The sequence below is a fragment of the Polypterus senegalus genome, chromosome 2 (genome assembly GCF_016835505.1).
Source record: "Polypterus senegalus isolate Bchr_013 chromosome 2, ASM1683550v1, whole genome shotgun sequence".
Classification (NCBI taxonomy): domain Eukaryota; kingdom Metazoa; phylum Chordata; class Cladistia; order Polypteriformes; family Polypteridae; genus Polypterus; species Polypterus senegalus.
In genome coordinates this window covers 275,711,233-275,733,205 of record NC_053155.1, presented here as the reverse complement: position 1 = coordinate 275,733,205, position 21,973 = coordinate 275,711,233, and the positions used below count along the sequence as shown (strand labels likewise).

General features: G+C 42.7%; 1 protein-coding gene across 3 annotated transcripts in view; it reads left to right on the top strand.

Annotated features, from left to right (window-relative positions):
- poglut3 (protein O-glucosyltransferase 3) overlaps positions 1-16,647 on the top strand; it is a 57,249-nt gene extending 40,602 nt beyond the window's left edge. For 2 of the 3 annotated variants that reach the window (XM_039745615.1, XM_039745616.1), the window contains exons 5-8: positions 3,793-3,989; positions 7,565-7,759; positions 14,714-14,818; positions 16,116-16,645. In XM_039745615.1, coding sequence (XP_039601549.1) covers positions 3,793-3,989; positions 7,565-7,759; positions 14,714-14,818; positions 16,116-16,238 — 620 coding nt within the window. In that variant the 3' untranslated portion in view covers positions 16,239-16,645. Of the gene's footprint in view, positions 1-3,792; positions 3,990-7,564; positions 7,760-14,713; positions 14,819-16,115 lie in introns of all 3 variants that reach the window. The other variant, XM_039745614.1, reaches the window with a different exon arrangement.
- The last annotated feature ends 5,326 nt before the right edge of the window (positions 16,648-21,973 follow it).

Genomic DNA, 21,973 nt, shown 5'->3' with positions numbered 1-21,973 from the left:
TGTTTAGGTGGGTGCACCATTGGCTAAAACACAGTAAGAAACTAGTTATGGTGTGAGGTACCTCATTAGAATTATGTGATGTTAACAGTGGTGTCCCACAGGGGTCATTGGTAGGGCTGCTGCTATTTTTAAACATGCATAAATGATTTGGACACACTGTATATACAGTATAATATACATAATATAAACAACAAGCATGTTAAGTTACAGCTGATACACAACTTGTTGGACTGGCGTCAGATATTCTAAAAACAGCCATATCATCATTTGGACTTAGACAGCATACAGGCTTAGGCAGAATTGTGGTAGATGAAATTTAATGTAAGTAAAGGTCAAGTATTGCACGTTGTAAATAAAAATGTTAGGTTTGAATACACAATTGAAGGTAGAAAACCTGAAAATACACCATATCAGAATGATATAGAAGTCTTATTGGACATAACATTATCTCCATCCAAACATTGTTCATTAAGAAGGCTAACAGAAAGTTAGGGTATATAGCATGATGTGTAGAGCACAAATTAGGCTTTAAAACACATTACTTGCTAGGCCTCCCCTACAGTACTGGGTAAAGTTTTGGTCTTCATATTACAAAAATAGACATAGCAGAACTAGAGAAAGTCCAGAGAAGAACAACTAGGCTCATTCTGGGGCTGAGAGGTAGGAGCTATGACGAGAAATTGAAGGAGCTGATCATTTTTAATATAAGCAAACAGATATTAAGAGGTGACATGACTGAAGATTTTAAAATTATGTGATGAATTGGTGCAGTGGATCCAGCATGTTACTTTAAAAAGAGTTCAGCAGAAACACAGCTGAAAACTTTCTAAGTGTAGATTTGTCACAAATATTGCAAAGTTTTTCTTCACACAGAGAGTCATAGAGACACATGGAATAAATAACCAAATAGTGTGGTAGAAAATAGGACTTTAGGACCTTCAAAACTTGAGTTGATGTTGTTTTAGAGGAATCAAGTGGTTAGGATTGGCATTGCTTTGCCGTGCTAAATGTTTTGAAATTTTTGGGATGTTCTAATTTACTGAACCCCGTGTACCCAGTTTTAGGGTTGTGGAAGCCTATAGCTTATTCCAACAGGAATCATTGCAAAATTGGAACCAAATAATCTCACATGCGTATGTTTGAGTAGTGAGGGAAAGAGCAGAGTGTCCAGTGAAAAACAGAATGTGTAAGCACCAAAGAGAAAGCAACCTGGGCACTTTTAAAATTTGTGTCTTTTAAAAATGAGGTTTTTCATACCCATCATTGTTAAGCTCTTTGACTATCTGTTCTACCATAGCTTTCTTTGCTGTTATTATTTACCGTATGTATGGAATATTTGTGAAGCATAGCAATTAAGGTAAGAAAGGTCAGAGCAGACTATACTTTCTGACAAAGTTGGCATCCTTCAACATCTGCAGTAAGATGGCAGCATAAAGATGAAAGATGCCTCACGCCTGGACAAACTTGTTAAGAAGGCAGGCTCTATTGTAGGAGTAAAGTTGGACAGTTTAACATCAAAACAGTGCAGGGTGGCCAAAGGTACAGTTGTTGTTGCCTCTTGGATCCAGGGCCCTGGGTTTGAATCTTGTGTCCACTTGTTGTTTGTTTGTAGTGTGCATGTATTCCCCATGTCTACATACTATTAAATTTATCTCCAGAAGTTCAGGTTTTCTTCCCACATCCTCAAAGACGGCGATTAATTTAACTGGCAATTCCAAACTGGCCTATGTGTATGTAAATGGCCCTGTCCAGGCCTGTTTCTTGCCTTGCATGTAATGCTGCCTGCAAGTGTGAATTGGATTAAAAGAATTTTTATGTTGCTAGTCTGCTAATGTTTTGCTAGTTGTGCTCGTCTCTGACGACTGGCTCAGCGCCGTTACATACTGCAGATTTCTAAATGCAAAACACAAAACATTCATTTTACACACCTGCTGAGCCTAATACAAGGTTATGAGGGTGGCTAGAGGATATCCTGGAAATAGTGGGCCCAAAGCAAGAGTCAGTCATTAGAAGGGGCCTCTGTGCTTTGCAGGATTACTAATATGCATAACCTGCATGTCTTTAAGGAAGTGGAAGGAAATCAAAGTACCATACAAAAGTGGATTTGGGCAAAACATGTGGCCATGATTGAAACCTAGGACTCTGAAGAACTGAGGAAGAAGCCCTATCACTGAGCCATCATACTGTCTAAACATAAAACAATAACTGAATACAAGTATACCTTATCCCAATTTCCAAACTCCGAAATGTTCCAAAATCTGACACTTTTTCAGCATTAACATGATGCCACCAGTGGAAGACTCCACACCGTGAGTCTCTTTAATAAAACTTTGCTTGGGATCAAAAGTAAAAATACAGTCATGGCCAAAAGTTTTGAGAAAGACTCAAGTATTGGTTTTCACAAAATTTTCTGCTTCAGTGTTTTTAGATCTTTAAGTCAAATGTTCCTATGGTATACTGAAGTATAATTACAAGCATTTCATATGTTTCAAAGGCTTTTATTGACAATTACATTAAGTTTATGCAAAGAGTCTGTATTTTCAGTGCTGGCCCTTCTTTTCAAGACCTCTGTAATTTGCCCTGGCATGCTATCAGTCAAGTTCTGGGCCAAATCCTGACTGATGGCTGCCCATTCTTGCATAATCAATGCTTGGAGTCTGTCAGAATTTGTGGGTTTTTGTTTCTCCATCCGCCTCTTGAGGATTGGCCACAAGTTCTCAATGGGATTAAGGTCTGGGGAGTTTCCGGGCCATGGACCCAAAATTGTGATGTTTTTTAATCCCTGAGCCACTTAGTTATCACTTTTGCCTTATAGCACGGTACTCCAACATGCTAGAAAAGGAATTGTTCGACACCAAATTGTTCTTGGATGGTTGGGAGAAGTTACTGTCTGAGGATGTTTGGTGTGATACCAAAAATGTTACTTAAGTGAAAACTGAAAGTATGAAACATGATTGATAGACCCTAAAACACTAAACATAAAGATTGCACACAAAAATCTTGGATATGGAGGAACGGCTTGGATAACCTTTATATGACTGTGCTGATGAAGTCATCACCACACCATCCCAAAGCATTATGGGATTATCTTCCATAGAAATAGGTCTTGCAAACACCCAAATCAGCAGTGCAGATCAACAAAACAAAATGGCATCAAGAATGACACAAAAAATCATAAACTTTGAAATAACATTTCCAATCGAGAAGCTAATGACACCAATGGATTGTCTGTGCAGGAAAATCCTCTAAAACATGTATAACTTAATTTATGAACACACAAAGAATTCAGGAAAAATAATAGAAAATATCTACCATGACACTGTTGTCCTACAAGACCCTATGGGGTGATTTCATGGACCTTTGGTGTAAACAGAATAGGTACTGCAATACCTCATCATTCTGGTAAGAAAACACAATTGTAAATGTCTTTCAGCGCTGAGGTAAACTAAATACCCCCGTGAACTCGAGATAGAATAAGGGTACCATCCCTCTTACATGTCATAGATGGTGATTAACAGTGGTGGGTTATATGGCTATAAACATTTCTGCTCCAACAGCCCCAAGGTTTTGGGAGAACTTGCCAATCTGATTGCAACTTGGAAAATGACTGTTAAAGCAGCAGAGGACTGAGTTCATGTGGATATAGTTTAAAATAAACGTCATCAGGAGAATATTTAACATAGCACTGTTGACACTGGAACATGCATTGCAGACTCTTTATGTTTTCTGGTCAAAATGGGACTTCTGATTTATGTACCTCATTATACTATATACCCCTTTGTGTCTCCTTAGGCCCAGCTTGGGGAAGTAAAACAGACAAGGCCTTTTTCCGAGGCCGGGACAGCCGTGAAGATCGTCTCAGATTAGTAAACATATCCAAAGAGCACCCAGAGTTACTTGATGCTGGTATAACTGGATACTTCTTCTTTAGAGAGAAGGAAAAGGAGCTGGGGAAAGCCAGCGTTATTGGCTTTTTTGATTTTTTTAAGGTATTAGAATCACAGTTTTTATTTTTCTATTTAAAATAGCCTGGTCTTAGTGTCTGTGCCATTAAGAGGGTTATAACAAATGCTATATTACACTTGAAAAGAAATTTTCTTATTCTTTGAGAACTTTAAGTGTCTGGGCTTACAAATGTTCTGGATAAAAAACAAGATCCAGGCATTTAATGACCTCTTGAGCACAGCCATTTGCAGTGTGTCTGACTGAGGAGAGAGTGTCAACCTTGTCGAGAGGTTTACTTACCTCGGCAGTGACATTCCTGTCTCTGGTGACTCCTCCTATGAAGTCAGTAGACACATTGGGAGAGCATGGGGAGTTATGAGGTCGCTAGAAAGGGGTGTGTGATGCTCTCAATATCTGTGCAAAAGGATGAAGGTCCAAGTCATTAGAATCCTGGTGCTTCCCTTTTGCTATGTGGTTGCGAGATATGGACGCTATCCAGTGACCCGACACGGATATTGGACTCCTTTGGTACTGTGTCTCTTTGGAGAAGCTTTGGGTACCTCTGGTTTGAATTTGTTTCAAACTAGTGGTTGCTAACAAAGTCCCAAATGAGGCACATTACCTGCATTTTGAGGGAGCAGCAGTTACGGCACTATAGCCATGTGGCGCAATTCCCCGAGAGTGATCTAGCTCACAGGATCCTCACTGTTGAGGACCCGAGCGGCTGCATTACCAACCCATGAACATATCTATAAAAAACAAAAAGAACCTAAGGTCTTCAATTTCTGATTTACTTCAGTTGTACCCACAAGAAGTCAGAAAATTGTATAGAATGATGTTGTTCACACTAACTGAAATTGAGTCAATTTTGATTATTGCAATGTGGGTGTCCATTGAAGACCTAAGCAGACATTCAGGGAATGTGCAAATTCCAGATAGATAGTGACAGGACTAGAATTTGTATCCATTCCCCTTGGGGTTATGAAGCAGAAATGCTAAACACTGTGTCACCCTCATTCTACATCTTTAGCGTAAAACAGACCTTTTATTTTTTATAAATACAAGGCTTGATTCTGCTATAACTCGATTTTGGTCTTTGTCATGGTGCTCGATATAAAATGAGCTGAATAACTAACTGAATTTATGTTCTTCATTTTTTATTGGAGAGTATGTTTAACTTCAGGCTTTCTGCGGCTCAAAGTCAACCTGTCAGCATTGTGGCATGTGCACACAGAAATGTAATACTTCGCTGAAGGCAGAGTTTCTGTGTCATAAAGTACATTCCATTTCTCCAAACACCATGCTTATCTGAGGTATAAAAGTGTATCTCAGGAACGCGTGATGGTTGGCGCTTTTGAATCAAAAGCCCTAGTGAAAATTCCATAAAGACTTGTATACGTGTTTGTTTAGTAAATATGGTGCCTTATCTTCCTCTTTCTGTCCAATCTGTCATTTCCTACTTCCCACCTTCCAGCTTTCCTGTTGCTCCTGGCTTACCTACAAATGAAGGGACCTTTTCTGAAGACTTAAGAAGTAAATTGTTTGTAAAGACTGGTAAATCCAACACCAGGTTATTTAGATAGTAATGTGTCACTGCAGAGTTTCATCTAATGCCTATCGCCCAACCGCAAAGATGTTTGGGTGACCCATCATTCAGAGATGTAGCAGATACAGCAAGTGTTACAAATCTATACAAGTGCAATTTTGCATTATTTACTTTACACTGTTGTGTGATAGATTCACCGTTCTGGGTTCAAGTCCCATAGTTAGTCATAGTCTGTGATGAGTTTGCACATTCTCCCTTTTCCAGTGTGGGTTGTTTCTCCAGGTTATCTGTTTTTTCTCCCACATGCCAAAGACATGAAGCCTTGCAAAAGTATCCAGTCACCTTAAAAGTCTTCACCATTCTCTGCATTTCAAATTATTTCTCCAGTATGTATTTTTATTGATAACCTATTTGTATTTATTTTTAAGTCCTCGCTTATCATTTCCTGGTGAAGGTCATGTTGGCAGTAAGCCAAGAAGGTCACTCCAAATGTCCCTGCCCCCAGCTAGATTTCACCACTTCCTAAGGAATTCCCAGTTATTCCCAATGCAGCCAAGTGTTACAATCCCTCCAGCATGTTCTGGGTCTGCAACAGGGTCTCCACTTAGTGGGAATTGCTTAGAGCAGCTCTAGAGGGAGCCATATGAGGGACATTGTAAAGACATGCCCAAAACACCTCACCTGGCTCTTTTTGATCCAGAGGAGAAGCAACTGTACTCTGAGGCTCTCTCAAATTGCTTCTCGCCCTATGAAGAAGCATCATTTCTGTTGCTGATCTCATTCTTTCAGTCATTACCCAAAGGTCATGATCACAGCTGAGCTGTGCAGATCGACCAGTAAACTGAAAGTTTTGTCTTTAGACTCAACTCCCGCTTCACTACCACGGACAGCACCCAAAGAATGGTCCACTTGTCAATTTCATGTTCCCCTTTCCATCATTTATAAACAAAGTTCCGAGATATTTGAACTCCTCCACTAAGGCAGTTTTCCCCCATTACCTGAAGAAAGCGATCCACTCTTTTCCATGAGACCTTAGACTTGAAGATGCTGATGAAGCAAACACAACACCATCTACATCTACAAGATGCTACCTCTAGCCTTCCCAACTAGACACACATTCTCAGTTGTGTCTTGATATCCTATGCATGAAAAAAACACAGAGCAGTGGTGACAAGAAACAGCCTTGACGGAGCCCAACACCCACAGTGAACAAATTTGGACACAGCTACCACTGCTTTTGACCAGAGAACAAACAACATGCAGGAGCAGCCCTGTTACCTCTTATTCCTGCAGGACCTCCCAGAACACATGCCAAGGGACAGGGTTGTATGCTTTTTCCAAATATATAAAGCACATGAGGACGGAGTTATTATACACCCAAGCACCTTCTAGCAACTGCACGAGGGAGAAGAGTTGGTCTACTGTTCCACAGCCAGAATGAAACCCACACTATTTCTCCTGTATCTTTAAATTAACCATCGGTCAGAGTCTACCTGGGAGGCAGAGAATTGTGATCCCTCTATAGTTGGAACACACCTCCTGGTCATCCGTCTTAAATATGGGGGCCTCCACACTAATCTGCCATTCTATGGATGCTTTCCCCACATTCCATGAGAGAGTTGTATATTTTCTACAGATTAACTTAGGCCTTTAAAAATGTTTAACTGATGTTCATTAACTGCGCTATCAGAGGCTGATTTTCTCATTAACTAGTCTGTTAACTAATGAACTAAAAAGAAGGTGGCGTTGACCCAATATGAAATTTAGGACTTTTTATCTCCTTTAACCCTTGCACCAAAATTATTATTGACATACGTGATGTTCATAATATATAAGATTGTTCCAGTACTTAGTGGAGACGTTCATGGTATGGGATATGAGGTGGAATTTGGGTGGGGTGACCATTGGCAAACTTGGCCCACAGAGGTTTTAATCCGGCCTTGTTTGCAGACTATAAAAATAGTTGGGTGTGCCATTTTGTACTCATTTTAAATGTTTATTTTTGCTCTTCAGTGTTTCTAAAAGTACTGTTCTAATTGCGTAGTTTGTTTTATTTCTTTTTTCCCCCTGCAGTATAAATACCAGGTGAATGTGGATGGTACAGTGGCAGCTTATCGGTTCCCTTACCTAATGCTGGGCAACTCTCTCATTCTCAAGCAAGAATCATCTTACTATGAGCATTTCTACATTCATTTAAAAGCAGGAAAGCACTATGTCGCATTGAGGGAAGATCTGTCAGACCTCATTGAAAAGATAAAGTGGGCCAAGGTATGCATTACGTCTGGCATCAAGGGCTTTTGTATCTGTGTTCATATCTTGAAGAATTAATTTTTATCATATCTTGGAAATTTTTACATTCACTTTTGGCACTGTATTCATCTCTGAAGCTGAAATATTACACGCTTTTTTTCGTAGATGGTTTGTTTTTCTTGTCCTTGCCACACCCTTTTTTTGTGCTGATGTAATTAAATCTGTGTGAGAAAGTTGTTCTTCCTTATAGCCTTTGGACTAGCTACAGAAAAAATATGAAATCTCACAGATGATGACAAGATAAAAGTATACAATATGTGGACTGTAAGTTGTATTTATAACATAACATAACATTGTTGCGGAGTGGTGGCTCTGAGGCTAGAGATCTGCACTGGCAATTGGAAGGTTGCCGGTTCAAATTGCATAAACGCCAACAAAAAGTGACCCTATTTCATTGGGCCCTTGAGCAAGGCCCTTAACCTGCAATTGCTCTAACCTGGGTATTACGTTATCCCACATCCAGCCCAGTAAGCAGGTCCTCCAACCTGCAGGGAAAACCTTGGGGTTGGTGGCAGAATTGGCACTCTAGCCACTGTAAAAAAAACTCCCACTGTTCCATTCCATCTGAACTAATGTGGTGCTGAGGTGTCACCCGTTGCATGGCTGCACTCGGGTCCTAATCTGGGATCCTGAGTTGGTTTGTCATTTGGTGGATGTGGCAATGTGCTGTACCAGTGTGTGCTTCTAATTTCTAATTTCTCCTCCTATAACATTCTTTAACTCATTTCATCAATTTTGGGAGCTGGCAGCTGTGAACAGAGAGTCTCATTGAAGAACTCGCCCACCTTGCTCATAGCGGGCTAGTTTAGAATCACAAATCAACCTATCACGTCTTTCCGATGTGCGTAATTAGTACTAGGGTGTTGTACCATGTTAGCCATTATGGGTGTAGTGAGAAGTCAAGCAAAATGACACCTTTTATTGGCTAACTAAAATATTACAATATGCAAGCTTTCGAGGCAACTCAGACCCCTTCTTACATCTTGCCTGAAGAAGGAGACCGAGTTGCCTCGAAAGCTTGCATATTCTAATCTTTTTAGTAAGCCAATAAAAGGTGTCATTGCACTTGACTTCTCACTAGATGTGCGTAAGAAAATTAAATAACCAAAAAAGTGCTTTCCCACACAAAGAGAGCATAAAACTCTCAGAATCAAGCCCAAAATGCTGGTGGCAGTGTGGACCAGTGCACCATTGTGCTGCTATATGTAAGAATAACCACAATTAAAGGCTTTTGGCTGCAGTTACCTGGTTGGCCATGTCCTCTGTTGACTAAGGTTATGAGGTCAGCCTAGGGAATACCCCACAGCTTTGGGTCTCGAGCAGGCAGGTTGGTAGGTCGGTCTCATGGTTTTAGGACTCCTGAGTGCACAATGAAGGGGAAAGAGATGACAGAAACAAAGAAAGAACAGAGCTTAGGTGAATTCAGAAAGTCCGGGTTTACATACACTTAGGATGACATCTTTAAAACTCATCTTATAACCCCTCCACGGATTTTATATTAACAAACTATAAATTTGGCATTTCATTAAGACATATACCTTGTGCAGGGCAAAAGCAATTTTTTCCAACAATCTTCACAGATTATTTCACTTTTTATTGACTATATCACGATTTCAGGGGGTCACAAGTTTACGTACACTTTATTAATATTTGATAGCATTGCCTTTAAATTGTTTAACTTGAGCCAAACATTTTGGGTAGCCTTCCACATGGTTCTTATACTAAGTTGCTGGAATTTTGGCCCATTCCTCCAGACAGAACTGGTGTAACTGGGACAGGTTTGTAGGCCTCCTTGCTTGCGCACGCTTTTTCAGTTCTGCCCACAAATTGCTGGGTCTGAAGACCTTTAACTGTATATGGAAGAGACAAGAATAGGAGAGAAGATAACATCAGAGATGGCAATTGAAAAGAAATGGAAGAAATGCTGTTGTTTTTGTCGTAGTAAACAGTCTGAGAATGGACCAAGCTACAATATTAAGTAAGGAAACTCTTTAAAAAGTATTGAACCTTTTAGCACTGGAGAAATGGCAAAAGGGCACTGTTATGAGCTAATTTTCACATTTTGCATGGTTCTAAATATGTAGCCGTAGCTTTAAGCTAAAACAAATGCTTTTAAAAAAGTTGGAGGATATTACAGTGATTCCTAGAACTGTAGTGCTAGCTGCTGCACCAGTCTCTGTTAGGCCTTCAGTTTATGAAATACACCATACATGTTTAAACTGATCAAGTCAGAAAATTGTACACAGAATGGTGCCGTTCACAACTGGGCTTGCAAGGTCAACAGAAAACAAATCAATGAAGGCTTTCTGAAGTAAAAAAAATGTGAATTGAACAGGAAGCCATCTCTTTATTTGTTAGATGATACAATGACAGTGAAGATCACAAAACAGTTTTTGTTCTCGTACTACAGAGGAAGTTTCAATTTACAGTTTAAATGTAACCCCTACTGAAACAGCTGGCCTCACAATGGCACCATGGGCCATATCAAGAGCCACATCATACGAACAATCACTGCATCAGCCAATTAGGATGTAAAAGAGGAAGACAGTTGGGGTAACAGAACAGAAAAAAGGCCTGATAGGTAAATCAAATGAGCTCAAGAAAGACAGCAGACCATTGGATTGACAGGAGTGAATGAGGAAATTTTCTTATTATGTTGCTCAATAAAGCTAGCCTCATGAAAACCCTTAGACACTCTTATCTATAATCCAATTTTTCCAGTTTTATCCTATTTAAGCTGATGTCACATTACGCAATTTCTAGTCGTAGAGTATGTCCGACTTGTGGACTACAATTGCTGATCTCGTCACTGGACCATATCAGTTTAAGTGACTGAAATTTGCTGGGCATGTTAAATTTTACAACAGTGCAATGACCTTTCAGCACTTTCATGCTTGCCCCTTTTTTTCTGGTATCCAATAGTATCTTGACCGATGGAGCCGGTGCTGTACGAAGGGTTATCAGGTATGGCGAGTTCAGCTGCAGTCTCATTCCCTTTTTCTTTTTTCCTTCCTGTCTTTGTATGTTAAACATGAGACATCAGACAGATGAACCTGCCTTCGGTTTGCTGCATTATATGCATTAAACTTCAGGACGAGCATTCATTGGTTGTCAGTTAACATGCACACAGAGCCCATCAACGTGACTAAAGAATAAATGAAACCTGTTGCCAGAATGAGCTGTGGACTAGTCGAAGTGAGTCGCTGGGTGTGTCACATTAGGCAATCGCCTTCGTGGAATTATAACATTGACTGCCTCTGATTTGCTAATATTATGTAAAGTAAATCTACGACTGAAAATTACTGGAAAAGATGTCTAATGTGACGTGGCCTTTAAGTGACTAAAGATCAGCACATCTTGTCTATGTTTGCTTCATTAACACAGCATACAATTTTTTTACTTAACTGTAAAAATAATTGTTATAAATAAGGATTAAGAAGATAATAATAAAGAGCTGGAGATAATACCATAACATGATCCCCCAGTTTTCAATTCACTAATGCAGTCTCACAATTACATTAACTGGCCTGCTCATTGTGGAGACAACACCATTTTTTCAGATCACTTTTTAAGCTATAAAATGTATTAAAAAATGTTGATCTGAGTATCATGTTCATCCCAACCTGACTACACCCAGGATGCCTGTTAGTTGCACCCCAAATAGACATCAAAAAGGCTACTGAGGTGCTAGATAGTGGTGATGTGTTGCATGTTTGTCAGACATGCAGTTTAATTTTACTCTGTACATGTGACAATATTAATACTGCTACTAGACACTGCTGCAGCTACAAGTATGCAAATAGAAAAGAAGAATAAGGTCCCAATCCCATATGTCTGCCTCAACAAGTTTACACAGCACAGGTTCAATGGTTGGATTAAAGTGTTCTACCAAACCATCACACTGAGGGTCATTACCAGATGTTTTTACAGACTTCCAATGTGTTACTGTCCAAAATTATTCAAGTGTTTCTTTTCTCCCCTTGTTACAGTTGCTTGTGTCTGGGTCTTCCACTCTTGGAGCACAGAAGAATATTAGTCTACTAGCTTTCGTAGCACAGATATCCCAGAAGTGTCATGGCAAAGACATGGCAAGAGATAGACAGAACTTTATTTACAGTTAGATATAAATGTATGAATATATATATATATAGATTTATAAATAGAAGTGCCCTGAGCATGGGAAAGTGCAATATAAATAAAATTTATTATTATTATTATTATTATATTTATTATTATTATTATTATTATAGGTTGGTTGGGTTGGAAGCATGTGCTTATATAGATGAAACTTTATTTGTCCCCAGGGGGAAATTTGACTTTTTACAGGACTTCATTAAATAAATAAATAAATAAATAAAGACACATGAAGAGAAACATTGTGTGAAGTCTTTGCCATCTTGACTATACCAGCTGCAGCTTACTTGGCAGCCCATTCCCAGTCATGCCCTTACCTGTTGATCCACATGTTAAGTCCGTTCTCTGAACCATTAAGCTCTCGCAGCTCTCATAACTCCTAAACTGGTCGGGATCCTCTTTTTCAGAAGATAATCACTATCGTTCATGTTGGACTCCACCACACAGAAAAGGTGCAAGCATAGGTGTTCAGTCCAAATTGGACTTTTCATAATGTTCTCTCAAAGATCATTAGTTTCATGTAGGTTTCAGCTCATCATTAAGGCATAGCTTCTGAAGCACATGTGTGAATCTTACATCAATTGTGCCAAAGCCATGTAGGAGTGAGGCTGCATTTTCTGCCAGGACAGTCTGCTGTTTAAATGTTGTAGTTGTGGCTGTTGTGTTTGCTCTGCCAGTTGTCTGCGGATGTCTGCAGTGTTAGTAGGTGCCAATGTGTGGATATAATCCTGCTAACTACTGTAAATAAACACAAAAGATGTTGGGGTCCAAGGTAAGAAAATCCAGTTTATTGATGAGATATTTTAAGGTTTAAGGCAAGACAACCATGAAAAGCACGCCGGAAGGGGCGTAGATTCACTAAGCCGCCGACAAGTGAGACACCTATGGCGCACACATGAAGGAGCCACGCCCACCAACTCCAAGACCATTGGATACGACGACAACTCGCAGGGCCACGCCCACCAACTCGAACGCGACGACACAGAAAAAATGGTGTCATTTATGTTCGTCTGTCATAGAGGCCACATGCAGTGCAGGTCAGGTTAATGTCATGTACCTCCGAGCTACGTTGACTGTTCATAGAGGCATGTTTCTCGCGGAGGTGAATCGCTATATGCAGCGTGTAAAACAGTTTGCGAGGGGTATCCCATGGGATCCTTAAAACAATCCTTTAAAACTGAGGTTAAAGCACAATGAAAGAATCAGTCTTTAAAAACCAATAAGCCCTGTGCCTCTGTTTCATTACCGTCTCACCTGCTTCACCAATGCAGACCCTGCAACAGTCGAGACGCTCTGTCAGCAGCTGACCTTCTCTGTGCCTGACCGGTTCACACAGAGGCAGCGCAAGAGAAAGCCACGCCAGAGACAGACAGAGGCACACACACAGGCAGCTGGTGGGCGGCTCTCCGTGAGTTTCTCTTGCGAGCGGACACATGACCAGGCGGTGTGTATGCTTTGAGAACGAGGCTGGACGCGGCTTGCGACCGGGCACATGAGCAGGCAGTGTGTATGCTTCGGGTGCGAGAGTGGACACGACAGGACCATCTAGGAAAAATCATGTCGCGGATGTGATTCGCTGTATGCAGTGTGTAAAACAGTTTGTTTGTCGCAGATGTGAATTGCTGTATGCGCGTAGAACAGTTCTTGAGGGTGTCCCTTTGTCTTTCCAGAAGTGTTCAAGCATCAATAAATAATTATGCGGCGTTTGTTATGCCGCGGGTTCACTATTGTGTTGTATTTTGTTCTCTCCAGAGTTCCATCTTTTCATTCACTTACTGTTGTATTCTCACACTACCCTGTTTTAGACAACCGTGTCTTTCCAGAAGTGTTTACCATTCAATAAATAATTATGCATGAGATTGAGCGTGTGTCTAGGCGTGGGTAAGCCGTTGAACCCCATTCGGGCTGCAAACCGTGGAATTGCCACTAAGTGCGACTCATATGCTCCCACTGTTTTCGTCCCTACCCTTTGTACACACCCCCCTCCCACACGTTGACTGTTAATAGAGGCATGTTTCTCGCGGAGGTGAATCGCCATATGCGGCGTGTAAAACTGTTTGCGAGGGGTATCCCATGGGATCATTAAAACATTCCTTTACAACTGAGGTTAAAACACAATGAAGCGAGCAGTCTTTAAAAAACAAGTTTTCGGTTACGACGCACGACCACGTGCAGCATAGCAAAGTGTTGAACACGCTACATACAGCAATTCGCATCCGCGACAAACATGCATCTTCTTAGATGCTCCTGCACTTTGTACACACCCCCCTCCCACCTCGCTTCGCCCGCACGGATGATTGTGTGTTGGTTCGTTCCGTGCATTGTTACAATGTTGCTTTTCTTGCTGATTTATTACATTACAGATTTTGCAAATGTTAAATTTTCTCCCTGTGCTTAAAAATTATTAAAAAACCGGCCTGATTATGTGGCGTATGGTACGCCGCGGGTTGGCTAGTTTTATATATTGCAGAGATGGTGTTTAAGTCCTTGAGATTAAGCAATATTTTTTCCAGCATGGACGAGGATGCAAGATGAGGAAAATCAGGCAGGTTCTGTTTAACAAAGTTCCTAATTTGAAGACAGTGAAAGAAATGTGTAGCTGTAATGTTAAATTTGGAATGTAATTGTTTATAGGATGCAAAGACGTTGTCTATATAAAGATCTCTAAACAACATGAAACAGACAAACATGTCTTATCTCTGGTGTCTGCCACAACCCCTTTATTTTGGTTCTAATAAACAAGTGGTGTAATATTAAATTCTTTAAATCTGTTGACAGCAAAATGATGCCAAAGCACAGACCATTGCAAGAGATGGGCAGGTTTCTGCTCGGGAGCTTCTGCAGCCAAGCCGCTTGTACTGTTACTATTCCTTGGTCTTCCAGGTATGTTTCATGAGTCTTAAAATAAAATGTTACCTTATGCACAGAATAAAATGCTCTAATTAATAAAAGGCCAAAGGCAATTGTATTGATATGTTATTAGAAAGTTATAATACATGTTAAAGGTTCTAAAATCAGGGATAGCAAGGGGAAAAACTGGCAAGTGTGGCAGTAACCTGTAAGTGTTATGGTCTTCATTGCATCATCTGGCAGGGGAGAACTACCATCAGGGCATCCTGGGTGTGTGCTAGGCAGCCCATGACGTTAAGGGACATTTTTACCAATCCCATAAGTCCATGGAAATGATCGAGTATCCATGGGGCAACAAAGCCAATGCAGAAATCACAAGTGAGATCTGGTGTCTGCACACTGCATTTTTAAAGTATGATCAACTACTTGTTAAGGAGCTAAGCCACCCAGGGACCTGTGGAAGTGTTAATCCAGCATTGTCATCTGCTATTTAAAAATAGCCACCCTAGTATTATCACCCTAATATGGTTCCATACAGCCATGGCCCATTTTCAGTTTTTATGAGCGTATAATTGTTTTTAGCCTTTTGATCAAGAGGAGCTCACAAGGCCATTCAACACTGGAGTAGTTGTTTCAGGTTGCAGATTAGCAAAAGGAGGTAAACTGTAGTCCACATTTGCTTTGGCTTTTCAGTTTTTTTTTTTTCTTCTGACATTGACTTTTTGTATAGTTCTCTCAATCTTCTTCCCATTCTTCATTCAGCTGCTCCCGTTAGGGGTTGCCACAGTGGATCATCTTTTTCCATATCTTCCTGTCCTCTGTATCTTGTTCTTTTAACCCGCCATGTTTATGTCCTCTTACCACATCCATAAACCTTCTCTTAGGTCTTCCTCTTTTCCTCTTGCCTGGCAACTCCATACTTAGCATCCTTCTCCCAATATACTCAGCATCTCTCCTTTGCACATGTCCAAACCAACACAATTTCACCTCTCTGACATTGTCTCCAAACCGTCCAAACAGAGCTGACCCTCTAATGTCCTCATTTCTAACTGTGTCCATCCTCATCACACCCAATGCAAATCTTAACATCTTCAACTCTACCATCTCCTGCTCGGTCTCCTGTTTTTTGGTGAGTGCTAACATCTCCAACCCATATAACATAGCTGGTCCCACTACCGCTAATAGATCTGTAAATTTCTCCCAATACTATGTTTTATGTTTTTCTTTATAGGTAGGAATTACTCTTGTTTCATATATAAAAATCATACAAAGCACTGACATCATCCTCATTTCCTAACAATATTATTTTGCCGTCTTTTTTCTTTTATAGACGTATGCAGAGCGTCAAACCTCCAAACCAGAGATTCGGCAAGGAATGGAACTTGTTCAGCAGCCAACAGATTATTCATCTTTTTGCAGCTGCCACAGAAAGAATGAAAGGGATGAGCTGTAATAAAAGTCCTTGAATACTACGGAATTCAAGTACTGTGTGGGCTGATCGTGAAAGTGGTCAATGGTTAATAACAAATAACACTAGGAAACATTCCAAAATCCTCACATCTAAAAAAAAGTGGAGTATCTGATTTTAAAACGTTTTTCAATCAGCACTGCAGATGTATTACAATTGTGAAGGCTGAATATTGTAAGCCTCTCTTTATGCTGTAATGATGTCAGTATTTATTACAATGTACTGTATTTCTGTGTGTACTACTTGAACAAAACAGTTAATGTTCCATGTGGGAACTTTTCTACTTTTACATTTACTTTATTGTTTATGGTTATAAAATTTCACTTTATAAAGAATGTATGACAAAACAAAATATTACTGCATTTTAAGAAGTATTTTAATTTGTTATTCAATAAATATTCCATGTTTTATAAAACTTAGTTGCCTTGACATTTTAAAATTGTTAAACTCGCAGAGAGAGAGAGAGCACCAAAGATGTTGGGGATAATCTGTTTGAATAGTCAGACTGACATCGCCTGTTAATTAACAAGCATGTGTTTAAAAAATGTGCAGGAAAAATCAAGACAGACATTTAGAGAACATGCAAGCTTCTCGTAGTCAGTGGCCAGGCCAGGGTTTAAACATGGTCCCCCAAAGCCGTGAGTTAGCAGCACTAATCACTCTGCAAACAGGCCACACCATTTACCTCTCTCTTGTGTTTCTCTATCTATCTATCTATCTATCTATCTATCTATCTATCTATCTATCTATCTATCTATCTATCTATCTATATATCATATATAGTGCATGTATATATATATATATATATATATATATATATATATATATATATATATATTCAAAGTAAAAAAGTATGTGAACCCTTTGGAAATATCTGGTTTACAGCATGAATTGGTCATAAAAAGTGATCTGATCTTCATCTAAGTCACATGTACTGATATACACAATGAGCTTAAGCCAATGACACACAAAAAATTCTACTCTTTCATGTCTTTATTGTACAAATGCATTCAACGTTCACAGTGGTAGTGGAAAAAGTAAGTGAACCTTGGGATGTAATAACTGGTTGACCCTCCTTTGGCAGCAATGACCTCAACCAGGCGCTTCCTGTAACTGCAGATCAAACCTGCACATCGGGGGGGTTTGGGGAATTTTAGCCCATTCTTCCCTGCAGAACTGCCTTAACTCTTCCATATTCTTTGGTTGTCTTCTGTGTATGGTTTGCTTCAAGTCATTCCACAGCATCTCAATAGGATTGAGATCTGGGCTCTGACTGGGCCACTCCAACCTAGTTTAAATGATAACTGGTTAAATTAGACTGGACACACCCAAGCTGGATTGCTGCCAGACCTAATGAACCGAAACATTGCTTAAATAGAACCTTCCCAGCAATGTAAAGTTGGCTAAAAGGTCTCAACAAACAGCACACCATGCATGAATCAAAAGAAATTCCAGATGACCTGAGAGTTACTGAAATATATCAGATGGGAAAGGGTTAAAAAGCAATCACTAAAACCTAAAATACACTTGACTAGTTTTCATCCTCTTTCTCTGTACACTTAGCATGAATTTGCTCAGAGGTTGATGCACTTGCTGCTTCCTGAGTAGCTCTTTTCTCCACCCACCGAAATAAGAGAAATAACCTTGGAGGTCAATCATCACTCCAAAGGTGGATAGTAGACATCACGTAGTGTTTGTGTACCAAATTTCAGATCAATAGGTCAAACAGTTTGCGAGCTACAGGTGATTTTAAATCCTGGACAGACAAACGAACAGCCACGGTAGAGTATTATATATAAAAATGGTGAAAACTTGGAACAGTGGTAAATCTATCCGGATGTAGACGGCCAAGCAAAATTACCCCAAGAATGCATAGAAAACTGATCCAGAAAGTCACAGGAGACCCCAGACGAACATCTAAAGAACTGCAAGCTTCACCCATTACAGTTAATGCTACTGTCCACAAGTCCACTATTAGAAAGACACTGGACAAAAATGGTATCTGTGGGAGAGTTGCAAGGGAAAAAACCATTGCTAAAGAAGTGGAACGTAAAGATTCATTTAACACTTGCCAAAAAAAACACCTTGATGATCCACAAATGTTTCTCATTCTGTGGACCGATAAGTCAAAACTGGAACTTTTTGGGAGACATGGGTCCCGTTACATCTGGCGTAAAGCTAACAAAATTTTCCACAATAACATCATGCTCACAGACAAATATGTGGTAGTGTGCAGCTGTGGAAATACGTTTCTGCTTCAGAGTCATAATTGAGGAAAGCATGAATTCAGCTCTCAATCAGGAGGTACTGAAAGACTATGTTCAGTCATCAGTTCATGATCTGAAGTTCAAGTGCAATTGGAATATGCAGCAGATCAGTGACTCCTTGAACCGTCACCTTATCGTGGTGGAGGGGTTTGCGTGTCCCAATTCCTAGGAGCTATGTTGTCCGGGGCTTTATGCCCCTGGTAGGGCCACCCAAGGCAAACTGGTCCTAGGTGAGGGATGAGACAAAGAGCGGTTCAACAAACCTCCAATGATGAAAACTTTGGACGACGCTTTCCCTTGCCCGGGCTGGTCACCGGGCCCCTCTGGAGCCAGGCCTGGAGGTGGGGCTCGATGGCGGCGCCTGGTGGCCGGGCCTGCACCCATGGGGCTCGGCGGGCACAGCCCGAAGAGGTAACGTGGGTCCTCCTCCCCATGGGCTCACCACCTATGGGAGGGGCCAAGGAGGTTGGGTGCAGTGTGAGTTGGGTGGTGGCCGAAGGCGGGGACCTTGGCGGTCTGATCCTCGGCTACAGAAACTGGCTCTTGGGACGTGGAATGTCACCTCTCTGAAGGGGAAGGAGCCTGAGCTAGTGCGCGAGGTCGAGAGGTTCCGGCTAGATATAGTCGGACTCACCTCGACGCACAGCTTGGACTCTGGAACCAATCTTCTTGAGAGGGGCTGGACTCTCTACCACTCTGGAGTTGCCTCCGGTGAGAGGCGCCGAGCAGGTGTGGGCATACTTATTGCCCCCCGACTCGGTGCCTGTGCATTGGGGTTTACCCCGTGGGCGAGAGGGTGGCCTCCCTCGCCTTCGGGTGGGGAAGGGTCCTGACTGTTGTTTGTGCGTATGCGCCAACAGCAGTTTGGAGTATCCACCCTTTTGGAGTCTCTGGAGGGGTTGCTAGAGGGCATACCTTCTGGGATTCCCTCGTTTTGCTGGGAGACTTCAATGCTCACGTGGGCAATGACAGTGAGACCTGGAAGGGCGATTGGGAGGAATGGCCCCGATCTGAACCCGGCGGTGTTTTGTTATTGGACTTCTGTGCTCGTCATGGATTGTCCATAACAACACCATGTTCAAGCATAAGGGTGTTCATATGTGCACTTGGCACCAGGACACCCTAGGCCTCAGGTCGATGATCGACTTTGTGGTCGTGTCGCCGGACTTGCGCCATATGTCTTGGACACTCGGGTGAAGAGAGGGGCGGAGCTGTCAACTGATCACCACCTGGTGGTGAGTTGGCTTCGATGGTGGGGAAGATGCGGTCAGACCTGGTAGGCCCAAACGTGTTGTGAGGGTCTGCTGGGAACGGCTGGCAGAGTCCCCTGTCAGAAGTAGCTTCAACTCCCACCTCCGCAGAACTTCAACCACGCCCCGAGGGAGGTGGGGACATTGAGTCCAATGGGCCATGTTCCGTGCCTCTATTGTTGAGGCGGCTGACCGGAGCTGTGGCCGCAAGGTGGTCGGTGCCTGTCGTGGCGGCAATCCCCAACCCGTTGGTGGACACCGCGTGAGGGATGCCGTCAAGCTGAAGAAGGAGTCCTATAGGACTTTTTGTCCTGTGGGTCTCTGGAGGCAGCTGATAGGTACCGCAGGCCAAGCGAACGCGGCTTCGGTTGTTGCTGAGGCAAAACTCGGGCATGGGAGGAGTTTGGAGGCCATGGAGAGCGACTTTGGACGGCTTCGAGGAGATTCTGGTCCACCGTCCGCGTCTCAGGAGGGGAAGCAGTGCAGTGTCAACACCGTATATGGTGGGGATGGTGCGCTGCTGACCTCACTTCGACGCTAGGGTCGGTGGGAGGAGTACTTCAAGACCTCCTCAATCCCACTAACATGCCTTCCAATGAGGAAGCAGAGCCTGGGGACTCTGAGGTGGGCTCTCCCATCTCTGGGACTGAAGTCACCGAGGTGGTCAAAAACTCCTTGGTGGCAGGGCCCCGGGTGGATGAGATCGCCGAGTTCCTTAAGGCTCTGGATGTTGTAGGACTGTCTTGGTTGACACGTCTCTGCAACATCGCATGGACATCGGGACAGTGCCTCTGGATTGGCAGACCGGGGTGGTGGTCCCCTCTTTAAAAGGGGACGGAGGGTGTGTTCCAACTATAGAGGGATCACACTCCTCAGCCTCCCTGGAAAAGTCTATTCGGGGGTTCTGGAGAGGAGGGTCCGTCGGATAGTCGAACCTCGGATTCAGGAGGAACAGTGTGGTTTTCGTCCTGGTCGCGAACAGTGGACCAGCTCTTCACCCTTAGCAGAGTCCTGGAGGGTGCATGGGAGTTTGCCCGACCGGTCTACATGTGTTTTGTGGACTTGGAAAAGGCATTCGACCGTGTCCCTCGGGAATCCTGTGGGGGTGCTCGGGAGTATGGGGTACCGGACCCCTGATAAGAGCTGTTCGGTCTCTGTACAACCGTGTCAGAGCTTGGTCCGCATTGCCGCAGTAAGTCGAGCCCGTTTCCAGTGAGAGTTGGACTCCGCCAGGGCTGCCCTTTGTCACCATTCTGTTCATAACTTTTATGGACAGAATTTCTAGGCGCAGCCAGGGTGTTGAAGGGGTCCGGTTTGGTGGACTCAGGATTGGGTCACTGCTTTTGCAGATGATGTTGTCCTGTTTGCTTCATCAGGCCGTGATCTTCAGCTCTCTGGATCGGTTCGCAGCTGAGTGTGAAGCGGCTGGGATGAGAATCAGCACCTCCAAATCCGAGAGCATGGTCCTCAGCCGGAAAAGGGTGGAGTGCCCTCTCAGGGTTGGGGGAGAGATCCTGCCCCAAGTGGAGGAGTTCAAGTATCTCGGGGTCTTGTTCACGAGTGAGGGAAGAATGGGGCGTGAGATCGACAGGCGGATCGGTGCGGCATCCGCAGTGATGCGGGCTCTGCATCGGTCTGTCGTGGTGAAAAAGGAGCTGAGCCGTAAGGCAAAGCTCTCAATTTACCAGTCGATCTACGCTCCTACCCTCACCTATGGTCATGAGCTATGGGTAGTGACCGAAAGAACGAGATCGCGAATACAAGCGGCTGAAATGAGTTTCCTCCGCAGGGTGTCTGGGCTTTCCGTTAAAGATAGGGTGAGAAGCTCAGTCATCCGGGAGGGGCTCAGAGTAGAGCCGCTGCTCCTCCGCATCGAGAGGAGTCAGATGAGGTGGCTCGGGCATCTGATCAGGATGCCTCCTGGACGCCTCCCTGGTGAGGTGTTCCGGCACGTCCAACCGGGAGGAGGCCCCGGGGAAGACCCAGGACACGCTGGAGGGACTATGTCTCCGGCTGGCCTGGGAACGCCTTTGGGATTCTCCCGAAGAGCTGGAAGAAGTGGCCGGGAGAGGGAAGTCTGGGCCTCTCTGCTTAAGCTGCTACCCCGCGACCCGACCTCGGATAAGCGGAAGAGGATGGATGGATGGATGGATGGAGCAGATCAGTGATACAAAGCACAAGAGCAAGTCCACCTCTGAATGGC